The 24,965-nt window shown below is 56.5% G+C and overlaps 1 protein-coding gene and 1 long non-coding RNA gene across 5 annotated transcripts; one reads left to right on the plus strand and one right to left on the minus strand.

Moving 5' to 3' along the window:
• Nucleotides 1-1,540: 1,540 nt before the first annotated feature.
• On the plus strand, nucleotides 1,541-3,031 carry LOC121107029 (zinc finger CCCH domain-containing protein 11A-like). The gene is made up of 4 exons (XM_040649103.1): nucleotides 1,541-1,785; nucleotides 2,050-2,112; nucleotides 2,282-2,368; nucleotides 2,661-3,031. The coding sequence occupies exons 1-4, from the start codon at nucleotides 1,773-1,775 to the stop codon at nucleotides 3,029-3,031; spliced, it is 534 nt and encodes a 177-aa protein (XP_040505037.1). The 5' UTR covers nucleotides 1,541-1,772.
• Nucleotides 3,032-3,331: 300 nt separating this feature from the next.
• LOC101752233 lies at nucleotides 3,332-22,662 on the minus strand. 4 transcript variants are annotated; one of them, XR_005840447.2, is made up of 6 exons: nucleotides 22,489-22,662; nucleotides 20,501-20,606; nucleotides 20,276-20,424; nucleotides 19,234-19,805; nucleotides 16,060-16,256; nucleotides 3,332-4,070 (listed from the first exon to the last, which is right to left on the minus strand). It is a non-coding gene; the product is annotated as an uncharacterized LOC101752233 (long non-coding RNA). The 4 variants fall into 4 exon arrangements; XR_005840446.2 differs by lacking the exon at nucleotides 3,332-4,070 and adding an exon at nucleotides 14,577-15,652; XR_005840445.2 differs by lacking the exon at nucleotides 16,060-16,256 and having other exon boundaries at nucleotides 3,332-5,700; nucleotides 20,288-20,424.
• Nucleotides 22,663-24,965: the final 2,303 nt, after the last annotated feature.

Consider the following 24,965-nt stretch of genomic DNA (forward strand, 5'->3'; position numbering starts at 1 on the left):
TAGATTGTATTGTATCGTGTCATCTTGCATCCCAACATCATAGTTAGTAAAATAAGTTCTCCTTCTTAGATTGTTGCCACCGCTTCGTTTTTTTCTCGGGAAGTCAGGGGGAAGGGGGGCCCACAAGCCTACTGCCCCCCTGTCACGGGCACAGATCTATCTAGGTAACTCCGTGACAGCCTGCAATAACGCCAATGGCACCACTGACCCCACTGAGCCCTTTGACCCAGTGACCCCAGTGACCTCACATGAACCCCATAATCCAACTGACCCCAATGATCCCCATTGACCCCACTGACCCCTTTAACCCAAAGGAGCCTTATAGACCCCAATGACCCCAATAACCCAAATGACCCACACTGACCCCAGTAACCCCACTGACTCCAATGACACGAATAACCTTCATTGACCGCAGTGACCCCCCTTGCCCCATTGACGCCAGTGACTCCCATTGACCCTAATGACCCCATTGACTCCAATAACCCCATTAACCGCACTGACCCCCACTAACCCCAGTGACACCCATGATCACCCATTGGGTGAGCCTCCTGTTGGTTTCTTCAAATTTGGTACCAATCCTGGGGACCAAAACCACAGCCTGAAAGGCTGGCACCAGTCCAGGGGCTTAAAGCCACAGCCCCAGCTAGAGAGGCCAGAAGCAGCCAAGGGCCTAAGGCCACAGACACAGGCGGGGAGCCCAGCACTGGCCCTGGGATTTAAAGCCACAGCCGGAGAGGCTGACATCAGCCCTGGGACTCAAAGCCCCAAACACAGATGCTGGCACAGGCCCTGGGTTTTGTTTTCTACGGGTTCCCCTGGGACTCCATTGACCACTCGGAGGCCATACTGGTCTTGACTGGTTTTTAATGGGCTGCACAAGAGTCATCTTCACTTCTCCATTATTCAAATAACCCCATTGGGTGACCCTGGTGGTGGTTTCCTAAGATGTGGATCTGGGAGTCGCCCATTTCCTTCACTTATGATGAAAGCACGGAAGCGATGCGGGCACTCGCTGAGGTCACAATCACTGCTGGGGTGGCAGCGTTTCCGCCACAGCTGGTGAGCAGAGCTGGTGCTCTGGTGAGCGTGCTGCACACCGAGGCTGAGCTCTGGGCCTTCCGTGGAACAGATCACCCTGTGAGAGCCCGTCAGAAGCACCGCGTGTGCACTCGTTGGTACTCTCTGCAGGGTTCCTGTCCCAAGGGAGATTTTGGGATCGAGGCAGTCGGAGGAAGAGGGAAGCCAGCTCTTTGCAAGGGCCGGGGAAGTTCCTGTGCACAGAGGCCTGGGAACTCCAGCTTCCTCTGAGCCTTCAGCGGCCATGTCTCAGCACGGAGATGACCGCGGTTCCAATTGCTGCCGTCTGAGTGGCAAGGTATGGCTGGGCTTCTTCTGCTTGGTTCTTCCTTTCTCTTGTTCTCAAGGGGAAGGGACGGAGCAGGGGGAGCCCTGCTGGTCCTTGGTGACCTCAGTAACCGGTTGCATTCAGCGCTCACTGCTGACAGCCTGGGCTAACATCGCGGACGTGGCTCAGGCCGTCTTTTCCCTTAGTGATAGTTAGTGTCTCAGCACTCTGATATCCCCTCTCTGGCACGATCTGGAACCTCTCTGCAAGCCTTGGCTGCCCGTTCCCACCACCGTTTCTTCCTTTCTCTCTTCAGAAGCGGCGCGGCGCGGTTCCCCGCGGTTGGGAGCAGCAGCCAGCAGGCTGCCAGAGATCCGACCGCGCCTTCCAGCGCACAGAGGGACGCAACAGGGACGGACGGTCCTTCATGCCATACAGAAGTGAGTTTCTTCGGCCTTCTGTCGTGAAGTGTGGAAGAATGAATTTTGAGTATTCCTTCTGGGCGGGTGCAGCGCTGCAGGGGATGTCAAATGAGCATGCATTTGGAGTGCAGGAAGGAGCAGTGAGAAGTGAACTATCAATCAGTTTGTGTTTGGGCTGTCCAAGTAGCCTCTTTCTGTTTTCTGGGGGGACGTGGGCATACTGGGCAGTGCTTCTGCTGCCTGCTGGTGTCTGTGAAATCAACACACCATCTGTTGTTGTAGGGACGGAGCCTGCGCGTCCATGGAGTGGTGCTGGGCAAGGCTGGAAACGCAAAGCCTCCGCAGGTAAGAAGCTCTTGCGAGCTGTGCTGACTGCAGAAGCGGCATAATGTTGTAGCAGCAGAAAGGCAAGCTGAAGAAACTGCTCTTGAGGATTAGAAGACTGTGGTTGGCTGTGCTCAAATCTTCCGCCACAGAGATGCTCTTCATGTCTTTCTTGTCTCCTTTCTGCCAGAAGCTGATGCGAGCGGCCTTCCAGCAAAGCGCAGCCTTGCAGAAAGGCAAGGCAGAAGCGCCCAGTGTGGCACAGCACCAAAGAGAGGTACGGACACACAGCAGGCACCTGGGTTTGGTGCACTGTCTCTCTAGTGAGGCTTTCTGTCCGTCCTTTCCTGGGACTGTGGCCGTTGTGTGTTGGTTGTGGTCTTAATCCCTGGCATGTACAGTAAGCATTCCTGTGCTGATTAGAAATGTGAACCCACAGTCCAGCCAAGATCCTATGATCCATGACCGTGAGCACTCGAGATGAGATGTCCTGGTATTGTGACCCGTTTTGCAGACGGAAAGTAGTGTTGGGCTCTCATTAAATCTCCTTATTTTTCCTTTCTTAACAGAGATTGGTGCTGAGCCAAATGACAAAATCTATGTCAAAGTGGTCCAGCAGGTCCATACTGAGAGAGCATGTCAAAGAGCAGCAGCTCAGGCTCCACACCAGGCTGGAGGTCCTCTTAGAAGAGCAGGTCCCAGCACAGGGGGAAGACCTTCCCCTGCCGTGTGCCCCCGCTCTGTCTCCAACACCCTGGCTGGATGTAAACGCAAGGCCTTGGAGGAAGGGAAACCAACAGCAGCTCAGCAGCCTTCCAATAAGAGAGTGAGGGGGCCGAGTGGAGACGGCGTGCCGGCTCCAGCAGCACACCCTGGGCCTGCTGCTGCTCGGAGCTCCAAGCAAAGAGGTGAGAAGGTGCTGTGGTACCCGCCGTGCTGAGGCATTTCCCTGTGCGAGCACACTGAGTTTGCTTAGGGTTGGCTTTGCTTTTTCCTACTCCATGGAGGGAAAAAGAGTGGAAGGCTACAAAGTCCAAAGGCAGTGAGGTGCCAGAATGTGTAACCCTGTCTCTTCTCGTTAACTTCATGGTGGTCTTCTGCACGTTCCCCTGGAAATGTCATTCACAGGGAGGCTTCCTAGTCCCATTTCCTCTGTCTTTTTGCTGCCTTCTGCTTGTACAGCACCCATGTTTCTGAGGTTCTGCTGATGACAAAATGCATTCATCTCTTTTTTTTTGCCTTATAGCAAGAAGACAGCGACAGAAAGAGAGGAGAGTGGAGCTGAAGAAGGCTGCCCTCAGAGCTGCTGCTGCACGTGCAGAGGTGAGTCCTTGGTGAACACAGACACGGCTCTTGTTGTTCTCAGGGCCTCTGTCTGTCACACATGAAAGGAAGAGACTGTAAAATCCCGAGGGAAGTGGTGTCCTGTTTCTACCCTCGCTCCGTTTCTTCCCAGGCCTCCGCAGTGGACAGCCTTGTGGAGATGATGCAGAAGCTGCAGCTGAAGGACTGAGAGGAGGAGCATAAGCAGGAAGCAGCTTCTGCAGTGCGCGGCGTTACAGGGCAGCACTGAGTGCCGCCCATCTCAGCACTCCACCTTCAAACGTAGTCATTAAACACCAGTCAAATTTATAGATTCACAAAGAGCGCACGGCCTGATTTGTCCAGCGGCACTCGGAGAGCTGCTGCACCACCTCCTCGTTATTGGTCTCGCGGCGCTCGCTCAGAACTGCCACAGCTCCGTCAGCGAATGCTGCCGTCCAGTGATGCAATGGATGCAGCAGTCCTTTGCACTGCCCACAAACAGACTGTCTGCAAAGCACGTGCAAAGAGCTGCAGGGAACAAAGCCTGGCCATGAGCGTGCTAACTTGGAGAGCAATGCTGTGGAGATTGCTGAGTTTCCCAGGGCAGCACTGAGCGTTTTTTGCTGTGATGACGGGTGTACAATGAGCAAAGTTCAGCAAAAGGACGGCGTTTTCTGAAAAAATGACAGGCTGTTGGTCCAGAGCAGCATCTCTGCAGCTTAGGACCACCAGGCTGCCATCCCGGCACTGTTCTGCTTGCAGACAGCGCTCCAGGTTGTGGCACTCAGAGGGCGTCCCTCTGCCGTGCAGCCCTCCCCAGTGCCTGCCTGCCTGTCACTGTTGCGGCTGGGATGGAGCTGTTTCCTTTGCAGTGCCTGCTATGGCGCTGTGTCCTGGTTCTGTCAGCGCTCCGTGCCGTCCTGCAGGCTGTTGTGCAGAGCGCAGTGCTGTGGAGCTGTGCTTCCCGGCCCTGTGCTCTCCAGCACTCTCACAGGAGTTCCAACGCTCCCAGAAATCTCCGGTTAGAAGTCTCCGCTGCTCCCGTGCACGCACATCTGCGTGCAGGGATGTGTGCAGAACCACACAGCCACGTGCAAAGATTTCCCTGCACACACACCAGTGCATTCACACACACGTGCAAACGCATCCTTGCACAGACCTATGTGCGCACTCCATCCATGTGCACGCAAAGGTGTGCAAAAGCAAAAGGCCTTGTGCAAAGTCTGTGGGGGAGATGTGCTGAGTCTGAGAAGGTCCTTGAGGAGCTATAGGGCTCTCTGGGGGTGTGTTTGGTGGATATAGGGACATTAAGGGATGTGGGAACACAGGCTGCAGGAGCAGAATGCTGTTCAGGAGAAGACAAGACGTGGGCTGCAGGTGGGACACAGGGGCATGGGGTAGTATAGAGACGTAGAGAGTATGGGAGGATGTGGGGAGCGGTTTGAGGTAAAAAGAGGGGGGGGGCAGAGTTTGCAGTGGTTTCATTTCATCCTGAGAGGGGACTGGGCGTCCCTGTGGCCCAAAGGTGGGGCCCTGAGCCGTTACCCCACATGAGCCATAACCCAAGATGACCTCATCGCCCTTTATGTGCATGACCCCATGGCTGCACGTGACCCACAGCCCTGGGGGAACCATACCCCCACATGATCCTGTGACGCCCTGACTCTGCCTGCCTCCATCACGCTGTGACCCGACGCCATGTGGGCCCATAACTCTGGGATCCCTGCCCCCACCTCACCCCGACCATACAACCCATGTGATCCGTAACTCCATGTCACCCCATCTGTCCCTACCATCCAATCTGACCCTATCACTGTGATTCAGAACCCCATCTGTCCCCATAGCCCCACTCAACCTTGTAACTCTGTGATGCTGCAGGACCCCCATGTGACCCACAACCCCACGTCTTCACCCCATGTGGCCATAGAACCAGCTGCATGTGGGGAAAAGGCATCTCCTCCTCGGGGTGGGGCTGCGCCACAGCTGCCAGAAAGAAGCCATGGGGGGGGCTGCAGTGTACGCCTCAGTTTGGAGAGCTGGGAACTGGCCAAAGGGGCCAGCAGAAGGACATGAATGCTTCTGTAGGGAAATACCTGTCCCAGGGTTTGGTGGGTTGGTAGCTTCTGTTTCTGTAAGTGGATGAGAACAGAACAAACTGATCCCACTGAGACCGGGGAAGGGATTGGAGCTTGGCTGCTGTGGTGCTGCGTGGCCATGAGGGACACCCGAGCCAGGAACGGGGCAGGGATGGACTGAAGCAAATCAACTCCTTCACAGGACAGTGGCAGAAGAAATCCAAGTCAGCTGCAGAACTAATAACACACCTTATTACAAAAGGAAGTTTGAGAGTGGGGCCATTGCAGCAGTAGGGGCAGTGCCTCTTGGAAGGGATCTCGCGGTGGGGAAGAAACTGCTCCAACATCAGCACTTGCAGCAGCTGCTGCAACGACCCCGAGAAATGGGCAGAGCACTCTGAGGGCAGCGCAGCACGAGGAGGAAGGAATGCACAGTGGTGCAGAACGAGCGCAGAAGGATGGAGAGCAGCAGCGGTGGGATCCCCCTTTGGCACGGCCACCCACCGCTGCGGGACTGCAACAGGGAGCTGCACCCTGCCGTGGTCAGCATGGCTCTGTGTGCCAGCTGTGTGCTGCTGGAAAGCACCAGAGCGGTTACGGGTGGGAGAGTGGCAGAGGAAATCATCCAACATCTGCAGGGATAGCACAAGGCAGGCTCAGTGTGACAGCTGTGTCATTGTGCAGCAGACAGATGCTGAGCAGAGCACAGCAGGGCCAGGACGTTCTGACCAGGGGGAGGTGGAGAGTGCACAAGAGAAAAGGCACAGCTGCAGGACGGAGCATGAGACCCAGCACGTGCAACAGCTGCAAGAAATCCTGCCTGCCTGTCTGCATAGAAAAGCACAAAATCAGCCCGAAAGGAACACGTTGGCCATAGACCTCCTCTGGAAAAACTGCACAGCGGATGCGTGGTAGAGACTGTGAGCCTGCAGTGCCCAGCCAAGGGGGAACAGGAGAGCAGTGGGTGCCATGGGAGGAGAGCTACAGGAGCAGAAGGAGCTCACAGAGGAGAGTGCAGTAACGCCACAGCAATCAGGAATGAGCTTTGCTGCTGCACTGAGAGCTGTGCCTGGTGGAACATCAGGCATGAGAGCGTTTCAAGCACACACCACAGGCACTTGGGTGTATGTGCTGGGATGTGGGGAAGCCTCACGGGGTTGTGGGGCAGTTAAAGGACGCCTATGGGAGGGCTTCAGGAGCACTTTGGGGCAGCTTTGAAGCAGAGCCACACCTGGGAGCTGCCTTTACCCAACACACTGCTGCTGGTGGAACTGCTGCTGGCCACGGGCTGCGGACAGTGATGGGGCTGCTCTGAGGCTGCTCTACGATGGCTCTGGGGCTGCTCTGGGCAGCTATGGGATACACGCATGGAGCCTCTTCCTTACCCCCAACAAACCCCTTGACCTCCATTTTGCCCCCCAAGATGAGGGCAAGATAAGCGTCAGGGGAATATACAGGCTGCTGACCTACAGGGGCCCCAGAGCCACTTTATAGTACCTCCTGAACAAGCCAGGAACAGACCCATCCCTGCCACAGCCTCACATGGGCTTACGGTGCTCACAGGGTTATGGGTCACTTCATGCCTTGGGGTCACGCAGAGTTGTGTGGGGTTCTGGGCTCATGTGGGGTTATGGATAAGGGCTCCACCTTTGGGCCGCAGGGAACCCCAATCCCCTCTCAGGAAGAAATCGATGAATGCACTCCAACACCACCCCACGTCCCCCATTCTGACCCCAAACCACTCCCCACGAGCCCCCAGACCCCCCACGTACCCATGCCACGTCATGTCTCCGGCACCCACAAGTCCCACCTGTACCTCACACCTCTCCCTCTCCTGTGAAGCACTCTGCTCCTGCAGGCTGTGGTCCACATCCCCTTATCCTCCCCAAATCCTCCCATGTTCTGATCCGTGTTCCCCAGTATCCCCAGTGCCGCCCACTTCACTTTCACCCACATCTGTGCCCTACACCTTCTCCAGCTCCTCATTCCTCACCTGCAGAAGCCATCCATGCCACAGCACTGTGAGGTTGTACGGGATCTGCAGGCAGGTCGGGGGGAGGAGAGGCCAAAGGTGGGCTACGAGGGTCCTGGGATGGTGATGGGGTCCTGTCAGGGACCATGGGGATCAGTGAGTTCCCAGGGGGGATCTTGGAGGTGTAAAGGAGCTCTGAGGGAGGAAATAGGAGGATTCCGTGGAATGGAATAGGAGAATTCCCATGTCCAGAGGGGGACATGGGGTGCTGCTGGGGACTGTGGGGCTCCATGTGGGTATGGGCCAGCTACGGGGGAGGTGTACTGGGTCTGAGGGGGTCCTTGAGGGGCTCCAGGGCTCTGTGCGGGGCTACAGGGTGTCTCTAGGGGTCTTGCTGGGAAACACTGGGGGGGACATTGGGGCTCTGAGGGAATGATGGGTGGGCTGTCATGAGAAAGGAAAGGGCAGCCTTGGGGAAAGCAAGGGGCAGCCAGGGGGATGGAAGGGAAACCTACAGGAACGCAAGGGGAATCCAGGCTGAGGCAAGGGGACAGCTGGGGGAACAACAGGGGAACGTCCCAGCAACAAAGGTCTTCTTTCACATCCACATCTTCTGCTTCCCAGCTGAGCTGCAAAGCTGCCAGAGGAGCTGCAGTACCGCTGCCCAACTCCTGCCTGTGTCAGAAAGAGCTGCACGTGAGCAGAGTGCAATTGCCACTTCTAAAGCCAACTCCATCACTGCAGTCACAAAACCACAACCTTCAGTATCTGCTACAGGCAGACGACCATGCCCTTGCACAGGAACCATTCCTACAGAGCAAGGGAAGTCCTTCACTGCCTCAGGACGTGAGGAACACAGGAAGGGCCCCAAAGCCTTCAGCACATGACATGGAGCCACCAAAGTTGGCAGCTAAACACACCTTCTCCTTCAAGAATGAGCAAGACCAATCAATGCACCCTGCTGCTGCAGAGGGATGCGCTGCATCTCCTGGTGCCACCCTTGGGCTGCCATCGCGCTGCCCACCCACAGCGCATTTTGAAGCGCTGCAGCCTTGCAAGAAAGAACAGAGAGCAAGGAGCTCTGCCGTGCACTTCCTGTGAGAACACAGAGAGGAGCCGTACAGCCCTTGCTCTCAGCACACACACCTCTTCTCTTACCAGCCGTTCATTCCTGCACAGCGCTGCTCAAACCCCTCCTCCATCTCTCCCTTCACAACGCCATACGCAGCCTCTCCCCAGCGACGAGCTCTGGGCTCCTTCATGCCTGTGCCATCATCGGGGCCTGCAGAACAAACCCAGGAGTTCAGAGCTTTGATTAGACAAGCGCTCTCTCCAGCAAAATTCACAACATGAAACAATTTCAGTGAGCGACCTCTGGAAAGCTATGAGACCCCCTCCAGAGCCCCCCACACTCTCCCATATCCAACCTCATATCCCCCTAGAACCCTTCTAGACTCCACATCTCCCCTATATCCCCACAGACACCCTATATCCTCCCTCAGGCCCCCACAATCTCCTACAGCACAACATCCTTCCCTAGAGCCCCCCCCAACCCCTAGCACCCTCAACCCTCCCACATGTTGCCACAAACCCCCAGAGCCACATATCCCCCTCGAACACACCTATAGCCCTTACAGCCCCCTCAGAGAACCGTGGAGCCCATCCCAAAGCCCCCTACACACCCATATCACTCCTATACCTCCACAGATCTTTAGAGAAACAAATCCCCCTATATCCCCCATATAGCCCTAAAGCCCCCACAGCACCCTAGAGCCCCATATCCCCCAATTGCTCCCCACAGATCCCTAGATCCCAACCACAGCCCCCTCTTTTCCCATATACCCCAATACCCCTTCTACAGTCCCCCACAGCTTTCTAGAGCCCCATAGCCCCCCTAGAGACACAATTAAGCTCCATAAAGCCCCACACTCCCCTAGACCCACCCCTAGAGCCACCCTAGCGGCCTATAGCCTCATATCCTCCAAAAACCCCCATACAGCCCTATATCCCTCTGCAGCCCCCTTAAAGCCCCCGATAGCCCCACATCCCTCCCGATAGCCCCCACAGACCACTACAGCCCCATATCCCCCAATATCCACCCCTATAACCCACTACAGCCCCCTGTCGCCCCAAAGCCCTACCCTATACCCCCTACAGTCCCATTTCTCCCTCTGGCCTCCCCATGGCCCCTCACACCCTCCCTGGATTCCCAACACAGCCCCCTACAGCCCCATCTCCTCCTACAACCCACTCACAGCCCTACATCCCTCTATAGCACCCCCTGTGGCCCCACATCCCTCCATCCCCCTCTATTCCCAAAACCCACCGATATCCCCATATCCCTCGAGATCCCCACACAGCACCCTACAGCCCCATATCCTCCCACATCCCCCAGATAGCCCCCAAAGCCCCTCAGCTCCCACATCACCACCACATCTCCCCCACTGCCCCTCCACCCACAGACCACCTCAGAACCAGGGGTCAACACAAGTAGTGCTGGAGGTTCGGGGGGGCCCGGCCCCAATGCGGGCAGCAATGCTGCAGCAGTGGGGACCCCGACTCCTTCAGCCGCCCCAAATCCCCGCATCCACAGCGAAGGGGACGGCCACGGGCTGTCGTCTGAGGGCACAGCTGGGCAGCCCAAAGCCGATTGCCAACGGATGCTCCCGCACGTGGCGCCTCAGCCAATCCAAGCCGGCGGCGCTGCCGCTCACCAATCAGAGACCGGGGGAGGGCTGGAAATGCTGTTGATAAATAAGAGGCCAGTGGGGATAGGACGGAGCTGCTGCTGACCAATGAGAGGCCAGCAAGGGCAGGATGCAGATGCCACTAGCCAATGAGAGGCAGAAGAGGTGCCATAGCTTCCGCTGACCAATGAGAAACAACCAATGGCTGGCCAGAGCAGTCGCTGACCAATGACAGTCCAGCGGGGGCAGGACAGAGCTGCATATGACCTATGAGAGGCCACTGGGGGCGGGACAGAGCTGCCGCAGACCAATGAGAGGCAAGCGGGGGTGGGACAGAGCTGCTGCTGACCAATGAGAGACAACTGGGGGCGGGACAGAGCTTCCGCTGACCAATGAGAGGTCGACACGGGCCTGCACCGAGCTGGGAGCAAAGTGGACACCCCCAAAGCAGCGGCAGCGACGGGAAGGGGCTCCAAGAAGCAAAGGATGGCGGCGAGGCGCTGCCGGGAGCACCAAAAGGCAGTGAGGCTCTCCCTGAAGCACCACAGTGGTTTGTTTGCCCACAGCACACACGCGTGTGTGGCCCCATCCCTGCGTGCAACCACATGCACGCACACACATGCAACCCCATCCCATTGCGCAGCAGTGCACGCGCAAAGACGCGTGCAGCCTCATCTGCAGCTCCACAGGCAGGATGAGACGGGCCGAGGAGAGCGCTCCCTCGGATGAAAGGCAGTGGGCAGCCATGGCAAAGGCTGAGGCGCTCAGTGAGAGCTTTGCCTCGGTCTTTGCAGGTGGTTGGACCTGCAGCCCGACTTACAGAAGAAGATGAGGAGTTCCCCAGCAGGAAGCCACAAACCCGGCAGGAACCTGCAGGGGAATCGCAGCATGTGTGGGTGCCCAGGAGGAAATGCAGCCCCAGCGTCTGAGCAGCGCCTGGCCATGGAGTGCTGCGGCCCAAGAACAGCGCTATTCTGCCCTTGCCGAGATGGCTTTCCAAGGAGGACTTGTCTGTGGGGGTCAAGGAGGTTATTTGGGTTCTGTGGGCTCGTTGGGGTCTGTCCTCACAAAAAGCAGAGGGCTGGCTCATCCAAAAGCTTGGTGATTGCTTGGAAGCCCAAACCCTTCTGGCCTGTGTCATGGTTTTGTAACTTCGCTATTGGTATTCCACATCATAACATCATGGACAAAAGAGAAGAACTACGTATCCCAGAGGACCTCACGGTCAGAGAAGGAAGACACATCACGGAAGATACATCATCTGGTTGCGCGCGGTGCTTCTTCACTTTCGCTTGCTGCCGGGAGAGGAGTGGGTGTGCTTTCCAAGCCAGGCGCCTTCATCAAGTTAGGCTTTCGGTTTCGGAAACTCTCTCACTCTCTCTCTCTCTCCCTCTCTATCGCTCTTTCGCTCTCTCTCCCTCATTTCATTTGGTTTATTATACTTACTCCCAATTAGATTGTATTGTATCGTGTCATCTTGCATCCCAACATCATAGTTAGTAAAATAAGTTCTCCTTCTTAGATTGTTGCCACCGCTTCGTTTTTTTCTCGGGAAGTCAGGGGGAAGGGGGGCCCACAAGCCTACTGCCCCCCTGTCACGGGCACAGATCTATCTAGGTAACTCCGTGACAGCCTGCAATAACGCCAATGGCACCACTGACCCCACTGAGCCCTTTGACCCAGTGACCCCAGTGACCTCACATGAACCCCATAATCCAACTGACCCCAATGATCCCCATTGACCCCACTGACCCCTTTAACCCAAAGGAGCCTTATAGACCCCAATGACCCCAATAACCCAAATGACCCACACTGACCCCAGTAACCCCACTGACTCCAATGACACGAATAACCTTCATTGACCGCAGTGACCCCCCTTGCCCCATTGACGCCAGTGACTCCCATTGACCCTAATGACCCCATTGACTCCAATAACCCCATTAACCGCACTGACCCCCACTAACCCCAATGACACCCATGATCACCCATTGGGTGAGCCTCCTGTTGGTTTCTTCAAATTTGGTACCAATCCTGGGGACCAAAACCACAGCCTGAAAGGCTGGCACCAGTCCAGGGGCTTAAAGCCACAGCCCCAGCTAGAGAGGCCAGAAGCAGCCAAGGGCCTGAGGCCACAGACACAGGCGGGGAGCCCAGCACTGGCCCTGGGACTTAAAGCCACAGCCGCAGAGGCTGACATCAGCCCTGGGACTCAAAGCCCCAAACACAGATGCTGGCACAGGCCCTGGGTTTCGTTTTGTATGGGTTCCCCTGGGACTCCATTGACCACTCGGATGCCATACTGGTCTTGACTGGTTTTTAATGGGCTGCACAAGAGTCATCTTCACTTCTCCATTATTCAAATAACCCCATTGGGTGACCCTGGTGGTGGTTTCCTAAGATGTGGATCTGGGAGTCGCCCATTTCCTTCACTTATGATGAAAGCACGGAAGCGATGCGGGCACTCGCTGAGGTCACAATCACTGCTGGGGTGGCAGCGTTTCCGCCACAGCTGGTGAGCAGAGCTGGTGCTCTGGTGAGCGTGCTGCACACCGAGGCTGAGCTCTGGGCCTTCCGTGGAACAGATCACCCTGTGAGAGCCCGTCAGAAGCACCGCGTGTGCACTCGTCGGTACTCTCTGCAGGGTTCCTGTCCCAAGGGAGATTTTGGGATCGAGGCAGTCGGAGGAAGAGGGAAGCCAGCTCTTTGCAAGGGCCGGGGAAGTTCCTGTGCACAGAGGCCTGGGAACTCCAGCTTCCTCTGAGCCTTCAGCGGCCATGTCTCAGCACGGAGATGACCGCGGTTCCAATTGCTGCCGTCTGAGTGGCAAGGTATGGCTGGGCTTCTTCTGCTTGGTTCTTCCTTTCTCTTGCTCTCAAGGGGAAGGGACGGAGCAGGGGGAGCCCTGCTGGTCCTTGGTGACCTCAGTAACCGGTTGCATTCAGCGCTCACTGCTGACAGCCTGGGCTAACATCGCGGACGTGGCTCAGGCCGTCTTTTCCCTTAGTGATAATCAGTGTCTCAGCACTCTGATATCCCCTCTCTGGCACCATCTGGAACCTCTCTGCAAGCCTTGGCTGCCCGTTCCCACCACCGTTTCTTCCTTTCTCTCTTCAGAAGCGGCGCGGCGCGGTTCCCCGCGGTTGGGAGCAGCAGCCAGCAGGCTGCCAGAGATCCGACCGCGCCTTCCAGCGCACAGAGGGACGCAACAGGGACGGACGGTCCTTCATGCCATACAGAAGTGAGTTTCTTCAGCCCTCTGTCGTGAAGTGTGGAGGAATGAATTTTGAGTATTCGTTCTGTGCGGGTGCAGCGCTTCAGGGGATGTCAAGTGAGCATGCATTTGGAGTGCAGGAAGGAGCAGTGAGAAGTGAATTATCAATCAGTTTGTGTTTGGGCTGTCCAAGTAGCATCTTTCTGTTTTCTGGGGGGACGTGGGCATACTGGGCAGTGCTTCTGCTGCCTGCTGGTGTCTGTGAAGTCAACACACCACCTGTTGTTGTAGGGACAGAGCCTGCGCGTCCACGGAGTGGTGCTGGGCAAGGCTGGAAACGCAAAGCCTCCGCAGGTAAGAAGCTCTTGTGAGCAGTGCTGACTGCAGAAGCGCCATAATGTTGTAGCAGCAGAAAGGCAAGCTGAAGAAACTGCTCTTGCAGACCAGAAGTTTGTGGTTGGCTGTGCTCAAATCTTCCGCCACAGAGATGCTCTTCATTTCTTTCCTGTCTCCTTTCTGCCAGAAGCTGATGCGAGCGGCCTTCCAGCAAAGCGCAGCCTTGCAGAAAGGCAAGGCAGAAGCGCCCAGTGTGGCACAGCACCCAAGAGAGGTACAGACACACAGCAGGCACCTGGGCTTGGTGCACTGTCTCTCTAGTGAAACTTTCTGTCCGTCCTTTCCTGGGACTGTGGCCGTTGTGCGTTGGTTCTGGTCTTAATCCCTGGCATGTAACAGTTAGCATTCCTGTGCTGATTAGAAATGTGACCCCACAGTTCAGCCGAGATCCTATGATCCATGACCGTGAGCACTCGAGATGAGATGTCCCAGGATTGTGACCCGTTTTGCTGACTGAAAGTAGTGTTGGGCTCTCATTAAATCTCCTTGTTTTTGCTTTCTTAACAGAGATTGGTGCTGAGCCAAATGCCAAAATCTATGTCAAAGTGGTCCAGCAGGTCCATACTGAGAGAGCTTCTCAACAGGCAGCAGCTCAAGCTCCTCTGCAGGCTGGAGGTCTCCCTAGAAGAGTAGGTCCCAGCACAGGGGGAAGACCTTCCCCTGCCGTGTGCCCCCGCTCTGTCTCCAACACCCAGGCTGGATGTAAACGCAAGGCCTTGGAGGAAGGGAAACCAACAGCAGTGCAGCTGCCTTCCAATAAGAGAGTGAGGGGGCCGAGTGGAGACAGCGTGCCGGCTCCAGCAGCACACCCTGGGCCTGCTGCAGCGCGGAGCTCCAAGCAAAGAGGTGAGAAGGTGCTGTGGTACCCGCCGTGCTGAGGCGCTTCCCTGTGCGAGCACACTGAGTTTGCTTAGGGTTGGCTTTGCTTTTTCCTTCTCCATGGAGGGGAAAAGAGTGGAAGGCTACAAAGTCCAAAGGCAGTGAGGTGCCCGAACGTGTAACCCTGTCTCTTCCCGTTAACTCTATGGCAGTCTTCTGCACGCCTCCTGGAAATGTCATTCACTGGGAGGCTTCCTAGTCCCATTTCCTCCGTCTTTTTGCTGCCTTCTGCTTGTACGGCACCCATGTTTCTGCCATTTCACTGTAGACAAAATGCATTCATCTATTTTTCTTGCCTTACAGAAAGAAGACGACAACGAAAAGAGAGGAGAGTGGAGCTGAAGAAGGCTGCCCTCAGAGCTGCTGCTGCACGTGCAGAGGTGAGTCCTTGGTGAACACAGACACGGCTCTCGTTGTTCTCAGGGCCTCTGTCTGTCACACATGAAAGGAGGAGACTGTAAAATCCCGAGGGAAGTGGTGTCCTGTTTCTACCCTCGCTCCGTTTCTTCCCAGGCCTCCGCAGTGGACAGCCTTGTGGAGATGATGCAGAAGCTGCAGCTGAAGGACTGAGAGGAGGAGCGTCAGCAGGCAGCAGCTTCTGCAGTGCGCGGCGTTACAGGGCAGTGCTGAGTGCCGCCCAACTCGGCACTCCACCTTCAAACGTAGTCAATAAAAACCAGTCACAATGAGAGATTCACAGAGAGCGCACGGCCTGATTTGTCCAGCGGCACTCGGAGAGCTGCTGCACCACCTCCTCGTTATTGGTCTCGCGGCGCTCGCTCAGAACTGCCACAGCTCCGTCAGTGAATGCTGCCGTCCAGTGATGCAACGGAGGCAGCAGTCCTTTGCACTGCCCACAGACAGACTGTCTGCAAAGCACGTGCAAAGAGCTGCAGGGAACACAGCCTGGCCATGAGCGTGCTAACTTGGAGAGCAACGCTGTGGAGATTGCTGAGTTTCCCAGGGCAGCACTGAGCGTTTTTTGCTGTGATGGCGGGTGTACAATGAGCAAAGTTCAGCAAAAGGACGGCGTTTTCTGAGAAAAAAATGACAGGCTGTTGGTCCAGAGCAGCATCTCTGCAGCTTAGGACCACCAGGCTGCCATCCCAGCACTGTTCTGCTTGCAGACAGCGCTCCATGTTGTGGCACTCAGAGGGCGTCCCTCTGCCGTGCAGCCCTCCCCAGTGTCTGCCTGCCTGTCACTGCTCCAGATGGGATGGAGCTGTTTCCTTTGCAGTGCCTGCTATCTTTTTACATGCGTGCACCCCATCCCTCTGCACACCCACGAGCACGAAGACTCGAGCACTGCTCCAGCCTTGCACACTGCCATGTGCATGCACACAGATGCAAAACTTTCACCTGCAAGCACTGTGCACACAGCCAAGCGCAATGCACGCTCTGATGTTCAGCCCCACCTCTGCACAACCCCGTATGCACGCATACCTGCACTCACAGCTCGAGGACAAAATGCTGCTGGCACGGCACAGCCAACACGCAGGCGGTAGGCAACGTCAGGAGAAAAGGCCCCCCTTTACGCTCATTCATTCTCCTCTCTTGAATGAACGCATTGGTGCACAGCTGGAGCCCCATCCTGAGATGTGGATTGCTGCGGGGTTCCTCGTCGGTGGGCTATGGGGATCCTGGGATGGTAATGGGGGTCCTGTCACGGACTGTGGGACTCTGAGATCCCAGGAGAGGACTGAGGGGGTAAGGGAGGTGTGAGGAAGAAAACAAGGGGTTTCAGTGGGAGCTCAGAGGGGGATGTGGGCTGCTGCTGGGAACTGCAGGAGCCTGTGATGGCCCAGCTTGTCTGTAGGGGAGATGTGCTGAGTCTGAGAAGGTCCTTGAGGAGCTATAGGGCTCTCTGGGGGTGTGTTTGGTGGATATAGGGACATTAAGGGGTGTGGGAACACAGGCTGCAGGAGTGTTCAGGAGAAGACAAGACGTGGGCTGCAGGTGGGACACAGATGCATGGGGTAGTATGGGGACATAGAGAGTATGGGAGGATGTGGGGAGTGGTTTGAGGTAAAAAGAGGAAGGGGGCAGAGTTTGCAGTGGTTTCATTTCATCCTGAGAGGGGACTGGGCGTCCCTGTGGCCCAAAGGTGGGGCCCTGAGCCGTAACCCCACATGAGCCATAAACCAAGATGACCTCATCGCCCTCTATGTGCGTGACCCCATGGCTGCACGTGACCCACAGCCCTGATGGGAACCATACCCCCACATGACCCTGTGACTCCCTGACTCTGCCTGCCCCCATCACGCTGCGACCCAATGCCATTTGGCCCCATAACTCTGGGATCCCTGCCCCCACCTCACCCCAACCATACAACCCCATGTGACCAGTAACTCCATGTCACCCCATCTGACCCCATCACTGTGACTCAGAACCCCACCTGACCCCATAGCCCCTACATCACCCCTAACTCTGTGACCCTGCAGGACCCCCATGTGACCCACGACCCCACGTCCTCAACCCATGTGTCCGTAGAACCAGCTGCATGCTAGGGAAAAGGCATCTCCTCCTCGGGGTGGGGCTGCACCACAGCTGCCCCAAAGAAGGCCATGGGGCGGGCTGCAGCCGTAACGCCTCAGTTTGGAGAGCTGGGAACTGGCCAAAGGGGCCAGCAGAAGGACATGAATGCTTCTGTAGGGAAATACCTGTCCCAGGGTTTAGGTGGGTTGGTAGCTTCTGTTTCTGTAAGTGCATGAGAACAGAACAAACTGATCCCACTGAGACCGGGGAAGGGACTGGAGCTTGGCTTGAACCAAGAACGGAGCAGGGATGGACTGAAGCAAATCAACTCTTTCATGGGACAGTGGCAGAAGAAATCCCAAGTCAGCTGCAGAACAAACAACACAACCCCTTACAAAAGGGCGTCCCAGACTGGGGCCGTTGCAGCAGTAGGGGCAGTGCCTCTTGGAAGGCATCTCGCGGTGGGGAAGAAACTGCTCCAACATCTGCACTTGCAGCAGCTGCTGCAACGACCCCGAGAAATGGGCAGAGCACTCTGAGGGCAGCGCAGCACGAGGAGGAAGGAATGCACGGTGGTGCAGAACGAGCGCAGAAGGATGGGGAGCAGCAGCGGTGGGATCCCCCTTTGGCACTGGCTACCCACCGCTACTGGGACTGCAACAAGGAGCTGCACCCTGCCGTGGTCAGCATGGCTCTGTGTGCCAGCTGTGTGCTGCTGGAAAGCACCCGAGCAGGTTACTGGGTGGGAGAGTGGCAGTAGGAAATCATCCAACATCTGCAGGGATAGCACAAGGCAGGCTCAGTGTGACAGCTGTGAAATTGTGCAGCAGACAGATGCTGAGCAGAGCACAGCAGGGCCAGGACGTTCTGACCAGGGGGAGGTGGAGAGTGCACATGAGATAAGTCACAGCTGCAGGACGGAGCATGAGACCCAGCACGTGCAACAGCTGCAAGAAATCCTGCCTGCCTGTCGGCATAGAAAAGCACACAATCAGCCCGAAAGGAACACGTTGGCCATAGACGACACCTGGAAAAACTGCACAGCGGATGCGTGGTGGAGACTGTTAGCCTGCAGTGCCCAGCCAAGGGGGAACAGGAGAGCAGTGGGTGCCATGGGAGGAGAGCTACAGGAGCAGAAGGAGCTCACAGAGGAGAGTGCAGTAACGCCACAGCAATCAGGAATGAGCTTTGCTGCTGCACTGAGAGCTGTGCCTGGTGGAACATCAGGGATGTGAGCGTTTCTCGCACACCCCACTGGCACTTGGGTTGATGTGCTGGGATGTAGGGAAGCCTTATGGTGTTGTGGGGCAGCTAAAGGACGCCTATGGGAGGGCTTCAGGAGCACTTTGGGGCAGCTTTGGAGCAGAGCCACACCTGGGAGCTGCCTTTACCCAACACACTGCTGCTGGTGGAACTGCTGCTGGCCACGGGCTGCGGGCAGTGATGGGGCTGCTCTGGGGCAGCTCTACGATGGCTCTGGGGCTGCTCTGGGCAGCTATGGGATACACGCATGGAGCCTCTTCCTTACCCCCAACAAACCCCTCGACCTCCATTTGGCCCCCCAAGATGAGGGCAAGATGAGCGTCAGAGGATTATTCAGGCTGCTGACCTACAGCTGGCCCCAGAGCCACCTTATAGTACCCCCTGAACAAGCCAGGAACAGACCCATCCCTGCCCACAGCCTCATATGGGGTTATGGTGCTCACAGGGTTATGGGACATGTGGAGCCTCGGGGTCACGCGGAGCTAGTATGTGGTTCTGGGCTCATGTGGGGTTATGGATCAGGGCTCCACCTTTGGGCTGCAGGGAACCCCAATCCCCTCTCAGGAAGAAATCAATGAATGCACTCCAGCACCACTCCACATCCTCCGTTCTGACCCCAAACCGCTCCCCACGAGCCCCCAGACCCCCCACGTACCCATGCCACCTGACGTCCCCGCACCCACAAGTCCCACCTGTACCTCACACCTTGCCTTCTCCTGTGAAGCACTCTGCTCCTGTAGGCTGTGGTCCACATCCCCTTATCCTCCCCAAATCCTCCCATGTTCTGATCCGTGTTCCCCAGTATCCCCAGTACCACCCACTTCACTTTCTGAGACCCACATCTGTGCCCTACACCTTCTCCAGCTCCTCATTCCTCACCTGCAGAAGCCATCCATGTCACAGCACTGTGAGGTTGTACGGGATCTGGAGGCAGGTCGGGGGGAGGAGAGGCCAAAGGTGGGCTATGGGGGTCCTGGGATGGTGATGGGGGTCCTGTCAGGGAACATGGGGGTTAGTGAGTTCCCAGGGAGGATCTTGGAGGTGTAAAGGAGGTCTGAGGGAGGAAATAGAAGGATTCCGTGGAAGCCCAGTGGGGGACATGGGGTGCTGCTGGGGACTGTGGGGCTCCATGTGGCTATGGGCCAGCTATGGGGGAGGTGTACTGCGTCTGAGGGGGTCCTTGAGGGGCTCCAGGGCTCTGTGGGGGGCTACAGGGTGTCTCTAGGGGTCTTGCTGGGAAACACTGGGAGGGATATATGGGCTCTGAGGGAATGATGGGTGGGCTGTCATGAGAAAGGAAAGGGCAGCCTTGTGGAAAGCAAGGGGACAGCTGGGGGAAGAACAGGGGAACGTCCCAGCAACGGACTTCTTCTTTCACATCCACATCTTCTGCTTCCCAACTGAGCTGCAAAGCTGCCAGAGGAGCTGCAGTACCGCTGCCCGACTCCTGCCTGTGTCAGAAAGAGCTGCACGTGAGCAGAGTGCAATTGCCATTCTAAAGCCAACTCCATCACTGCAGTCACAAAAGCACAACCTTCAGTATCTGCTACAGGCAGACGACCATGCCCTTGCACAGGAACCATTCCTACAGAGCAAGGGAAGTCCTTCACTGCCTCAGGACGTGAGGAACACAGGAAGGGCCCCAAAGCCTTCAGCACATGACATGGAGCCACCAAAGTTGGCAGCTAAACACACCTTCTCCTTCAAGAATGAGCAAGACCAATCAATGCACCCTGCTGCTGCAGAGGGCTGCGCTGCATCTCCTGGTGCCACCCTTGGGCTGTCATCGCGCTGCCCACCCACAGCGCACTTTGAAGCGCCGCAGCCTTGCAAGAAAGAACAGAGAGCAAGGAGCTCTGCCGTGCACTTCCTGTGAGAACACAGAGAGGAGCCGTACAGCCCTTGCTCTCAGCACACACACCTCTTCTCTTACCAGCCGTTCATTCCTGCACAGCGCTGCTCAAACCCCTCCTCCATCTCTCCCTTCACAACGCCATACGCAGCCTCTCCCCAGCGACGAGCTCTGGGCTCTTTCATGCCTGTGCCATCATTGGGGCCTGCAGAACAAACCTGGGAGTTCAGAGGTTTGATTAGAATCGCTGCTACCGTGCAGGGACGGGAGGGCTGAGATGCACAGCGTCCTCACCTGCTGGATGTTGGAAGGGGAGGTTCAGCAGCAGCTCGACTCGCGATGATCAAGTCCTCCAAAAGCCGCCTTCTTTCTTTCGGATCAGCAGAATGGAGACTGAAACCTTTTCAAAAGGCATTATGAAACATGATTAGATTATTAAACATAATCATTAAACATAAACAGATTACCTCAAGCCCAAGGAGAAAACACGTTTCAGATTGAAGACCACAAAAGCATCATATTCTATTCCAAGACAACTTCAGTTCCAGTTTCAATTTCATGACTAGCATTTCACCCTCCCTGCTGTGGAAAGGGGGGAAAGAAGGAAGGGAGAGCCTTCTAGCCCCACATCCCTTTAGAGATCACCCTATAGCTCCAGATCATCCTATGGACCCACACAGCCCCTTAGAGGACCACATCCTCCAAACACCCCCTATAGCCTTATATCTCCCTATATCCCCAAATAGCCCACCACAGCCCCTCTGTAACCCCCAAAGGCCCATTTTAGCCTCCCATACCTTCTCCAGCATAACATCCCTCTCTACAGACCCCCCTGGCCCCCTATCATCCTATACACTCTAACAGCCCGCCACAACCCCCTAAAAACCCACTATTGCCCCATATCTCCCTATATCCCCTCCACAGCCCCCTATAGCCTCCTACCCTACTAGAACCCTCCTACAGACCACCCACAGCTCCCTAAAGCCCCATAACCACCTATAAAGCTCCTATAGCCTCCCCATAGAACCATATAGCTTTCCCAATAGCCCCCTACAGCGTCATAATATTCCCCTGCTCCCTACAGCCACATAGCACCCCATGTCCCCTCTACAGCCCTAAGACCCTCCCTACAGTCCCCCAGCCCCTAAAGCCCAATCTCCCCTTATAGCTCCCCACAGACCCACACTGGCCCTAGACTCCCTCCAGAGCCCCCCACACTCTCCCATATCCAGCCTCATATCCCCCTAGAACCCTTCTAGACTCCATATCTCCCCTATATCCCCACAGACACCCTATATCCTCCCTCAGGCCCCCACAATCTCCTACAGCACAACATCCTGCCCTAGAGCCCCCCCCAACCCCTAGCACCCACAACCCTCCCACATGTTGCCACAAACCCCTAAAGCCACATATCCCCCTCGAACACACCTATAGCCCTTACAGCCCCCTCATAGAACCGTGGAGCTCCTCCCAAAGCCCCCTACAGACCCATATCACCCCTATACCCCCACAGCCCCCTAGAGAACCAAATCCCCCTATATCCCCCATATAGCCCTAAAACACTCCCTAAAGACTCTGCAGCACCCTAGAGCCCCATATCCCCCAATAGCTGCCCACAGATCCCTAGATTCCAACCGCATCCCCCTCTTTTCCCATATACCCCAATACCCCTTCTACAGTCCCCCACAGCTTTCCAGAGCCCCATAGCCCCCCTAGAGACACAATTAAGCTCCTTAAAGCCCCACACACCCATACAGCCACCCTAGCCTCATATTTTCCAACAACCCCCGCAAAGCCCTATATCCCCCTACGGCCCCCACTGAAGCCCCAGATAGCCCCACAACCCTCCCGATAGCCCCCACAGACCACTACAGCCCCATATCCCCCAATATCCACCCCTGTAACCCACTACAGCCCCCTGTCGCCCCAAAGCCCTACCCTATACCCCATACACTCCCATTTCTCCCTCTGGCCTCCCCATGGCCCCTCACACCCTCCCTGGATTCCCAACACAGCCCCCTACAGCCCCATCTCCTCCTACAACCCACGCACAGCCCTACATCCCTCTATAGCAACCCCTGTGGGCCCCACATCCCTCCATCCCCCTCTATTCCCAAAACACACCAATATCCCCTCATCCCTCGAGATCCCCACACAGCACATTACAGACCCATATCCTCCCACATCCCCCAAGAGCCCCCAAAGCCCCTCAGCTCTTACACTGCCACCACATCTCCCCCACTGCCCCTCCACCCACAGACCACCTCAGCCCCGGGAGGCACCTCAACAAGCACTGGAGGCTCGGGGGGGCCCGGCCCCTGTGAGGGCAGCAGCGCTGCGGTGGTGGGGGCCCCGACTCCTTCAGCCGCCCCAAATCCCCGCATCCCACGGCGAAGGGGACGGCCACGGGCTGCCGTCTGAGGGGACAGCTGGGCGATTCCAAGCCGGTTGCCAACGGCGCGCTCTGCCCCTCAGCCAATTGGAGCCGGCGGCGCTTCTGCTGACCAATCAGAGACAAGGGGAGGGCCAGAAATGCCGTTGACCAATGAGAGGCCAGCAGGGGCGGGTCAGAGCTGCTGCTGACCAATCAGAGCCAGCAGGGGCGGGATGGAGCTGACAATCACCAATGAGAGTCCACCAGGGGTGGGTCAGAGCTGCTGCTGACCAATCAGAGGCTGGCATGGGTCAGAGCTGCCGCTGACCAATGACAGGCTGGACGGGAGTGAAATGGAGCTGCTGTTGACCAATGAGAAACCAACGGAGGCGGGATGGAGATGCCGCTGACCAATGAGAAGCAAGCGGGAGTGGGACGGAGCTCCCGGTGACCAATAAGAGGCCGGCACGGCCCATCGCTGAGATGGGAGCAGAGTGGAGACCTTGCAAAGCAGGGCTGCAAGGCTGCAATACGTGGTGGTGGGACAGCCTTGGGCTTCTGCGTTTGCATTCATCCCACGTTTCCCATTCTCTGCCTTGCAGCTCTGCTGGTGCTGGAAGTGGACGGTATTGCAGTATGAATGAAGGAGCAGCTGCTGATGGGAGGCAGGAAGTCCAGGCTCATGAACGCTGAGGCATCTGCCAGTACAGGCACCAGAGGAGGCAGTAGTGACGTTGGGGGGCAGTTGCAGAAGAAGATGAGGAGTTCCCCAGCAGGAAGCCACAAACCCGGCAGGAACCTGCAGGGGAATCGCAGCATGTGTGGGTGCCCAGGAGGAAATGCAGCCCCAGCGTCTGAGCAGCGCCTGGCCATGGAGTGCTGCGGCCCAAGAACAGCGCTATTCTGCCCTTGCCGAGATGGCTTTCCAAGGAGGACTTGTCTGTGGGGGTCAAGGAGGTTATTCGGGTTATGTGGGCTCGTTGGGGTCTGTCCTCACAAAAAGCAGAGGGCTGGCTCATCCAAAAGCTTGGTGATTGCTTGGAAGCCCAAACCCTTCTGGCCTGCTATTACCCCATTGACCCCACTGACCCCACTGACGCCTTTGACCCAGTGACCCCAGTGACCTCACATGAATCCCATAACCCCCCTGTCCCCAATGATCTAAATGATCCCACATGTACCCAATGACCCCAAGGACCCCAGTGACCCCATTGACCCCACCAATGCCCATGTTTCTAATGATACCCGTGACCCCATATGACCCCAACAACACATTTACCCCACTGACCCCATTAACCCCACATGACCCCATTGACCCCAGTAACCCCATTGACACCACAGACCCCATTAATCCCACATGTCCCCCATTGACCTCAATGACCCCAATAACCCCAATGACCCAATTGTCTCCAATAACCCCCACTGACCCCATTAACCCCATTCACTCCATTGACCCCATTGATCCCAATGACTTCACTGACACCAATGTCCTCAATGACCCCCATTGACCCCAGTGACCCCTACTGACCCAAGTGACCATATTGAACCCAATGACCCCCTATGACCCCATTGACTCCAATGTCCCCATAGACCCCATAGACCCATTGTCTCCAATGACCCCAGTCTGGATGCAGCCTGGGGGAAACGACTCCTGCTTCCAGTCATGCAGCGCCTGAGCGAGAGGGTGACCCAGCCTGGCTACACAATTATCGTGTGTATTTCTCTCTTCTGATGCTTCACAGAACCCCATTGGGTGAGCCTCCTGTTGGTTTCTTCAAATTTGGTACCAATCCTGGGGACCAAAACGATAGCCTGAAAGGCTGGAACCAGTCCAGGGGCTTAAAGCCACAGCCCCAGCTAGAGAGGCCAGAAGCAGCCAAGGGCCTGAGGCCACAGACACAGGCGGGGAGCCCAGCACTGGCCCTGGGACTTAAAGCCACAGCCAGAGAGGCTGACATCAGCCCTGGGACTCAAAGCCCCAAACACAGATGCTGGCACAGGCCCTGGGTTTCGTTTTCTACGGGTTCCCCTGGGACTCCATTGACCACTCGGAGGCCATACTGGTCTTGACTGGTTTTTATTGGGCTGCACAAGAGTCATCTTCACTTCTCCATTATTCAAATAACCCCACTAGGTGACCCTGGTGGTGATTTCCTAAGATGTGGATCAGGGAGTCGTCCATTTCATTCGCTTATGATGAAAGCACGGAAGCGATGCGGGCACTCGCTGAGGTCACAATCACTGCTGGGGTGGCAGCGTTTCCGCCACAGCTGGTGAGCAGAGCTGGTGCTCTGGTGAGCGTGCTGCACACCGAGGCTGAGCTCTGGGCCTTCCGTGGAACAGATCACCCTGTGAGAGCCCGTCAGAAGCACCGCGTGTGCACTC

This window comes from Gallus gallus, chromosome 17 (genome assembly GCF_016699485.2).
Source record: "Gallus gallus isolate bGalGal1 chromosome 17, bGalGal1.mat.broiler.GRCg7b, whole genome shotgun sequence".
Classification (NCBI taxonomy): Eukaryota; Metazoa; Chordata; class Aves; order Galliformes; family Phasianidae; genus Gallus; species Gallus gallus.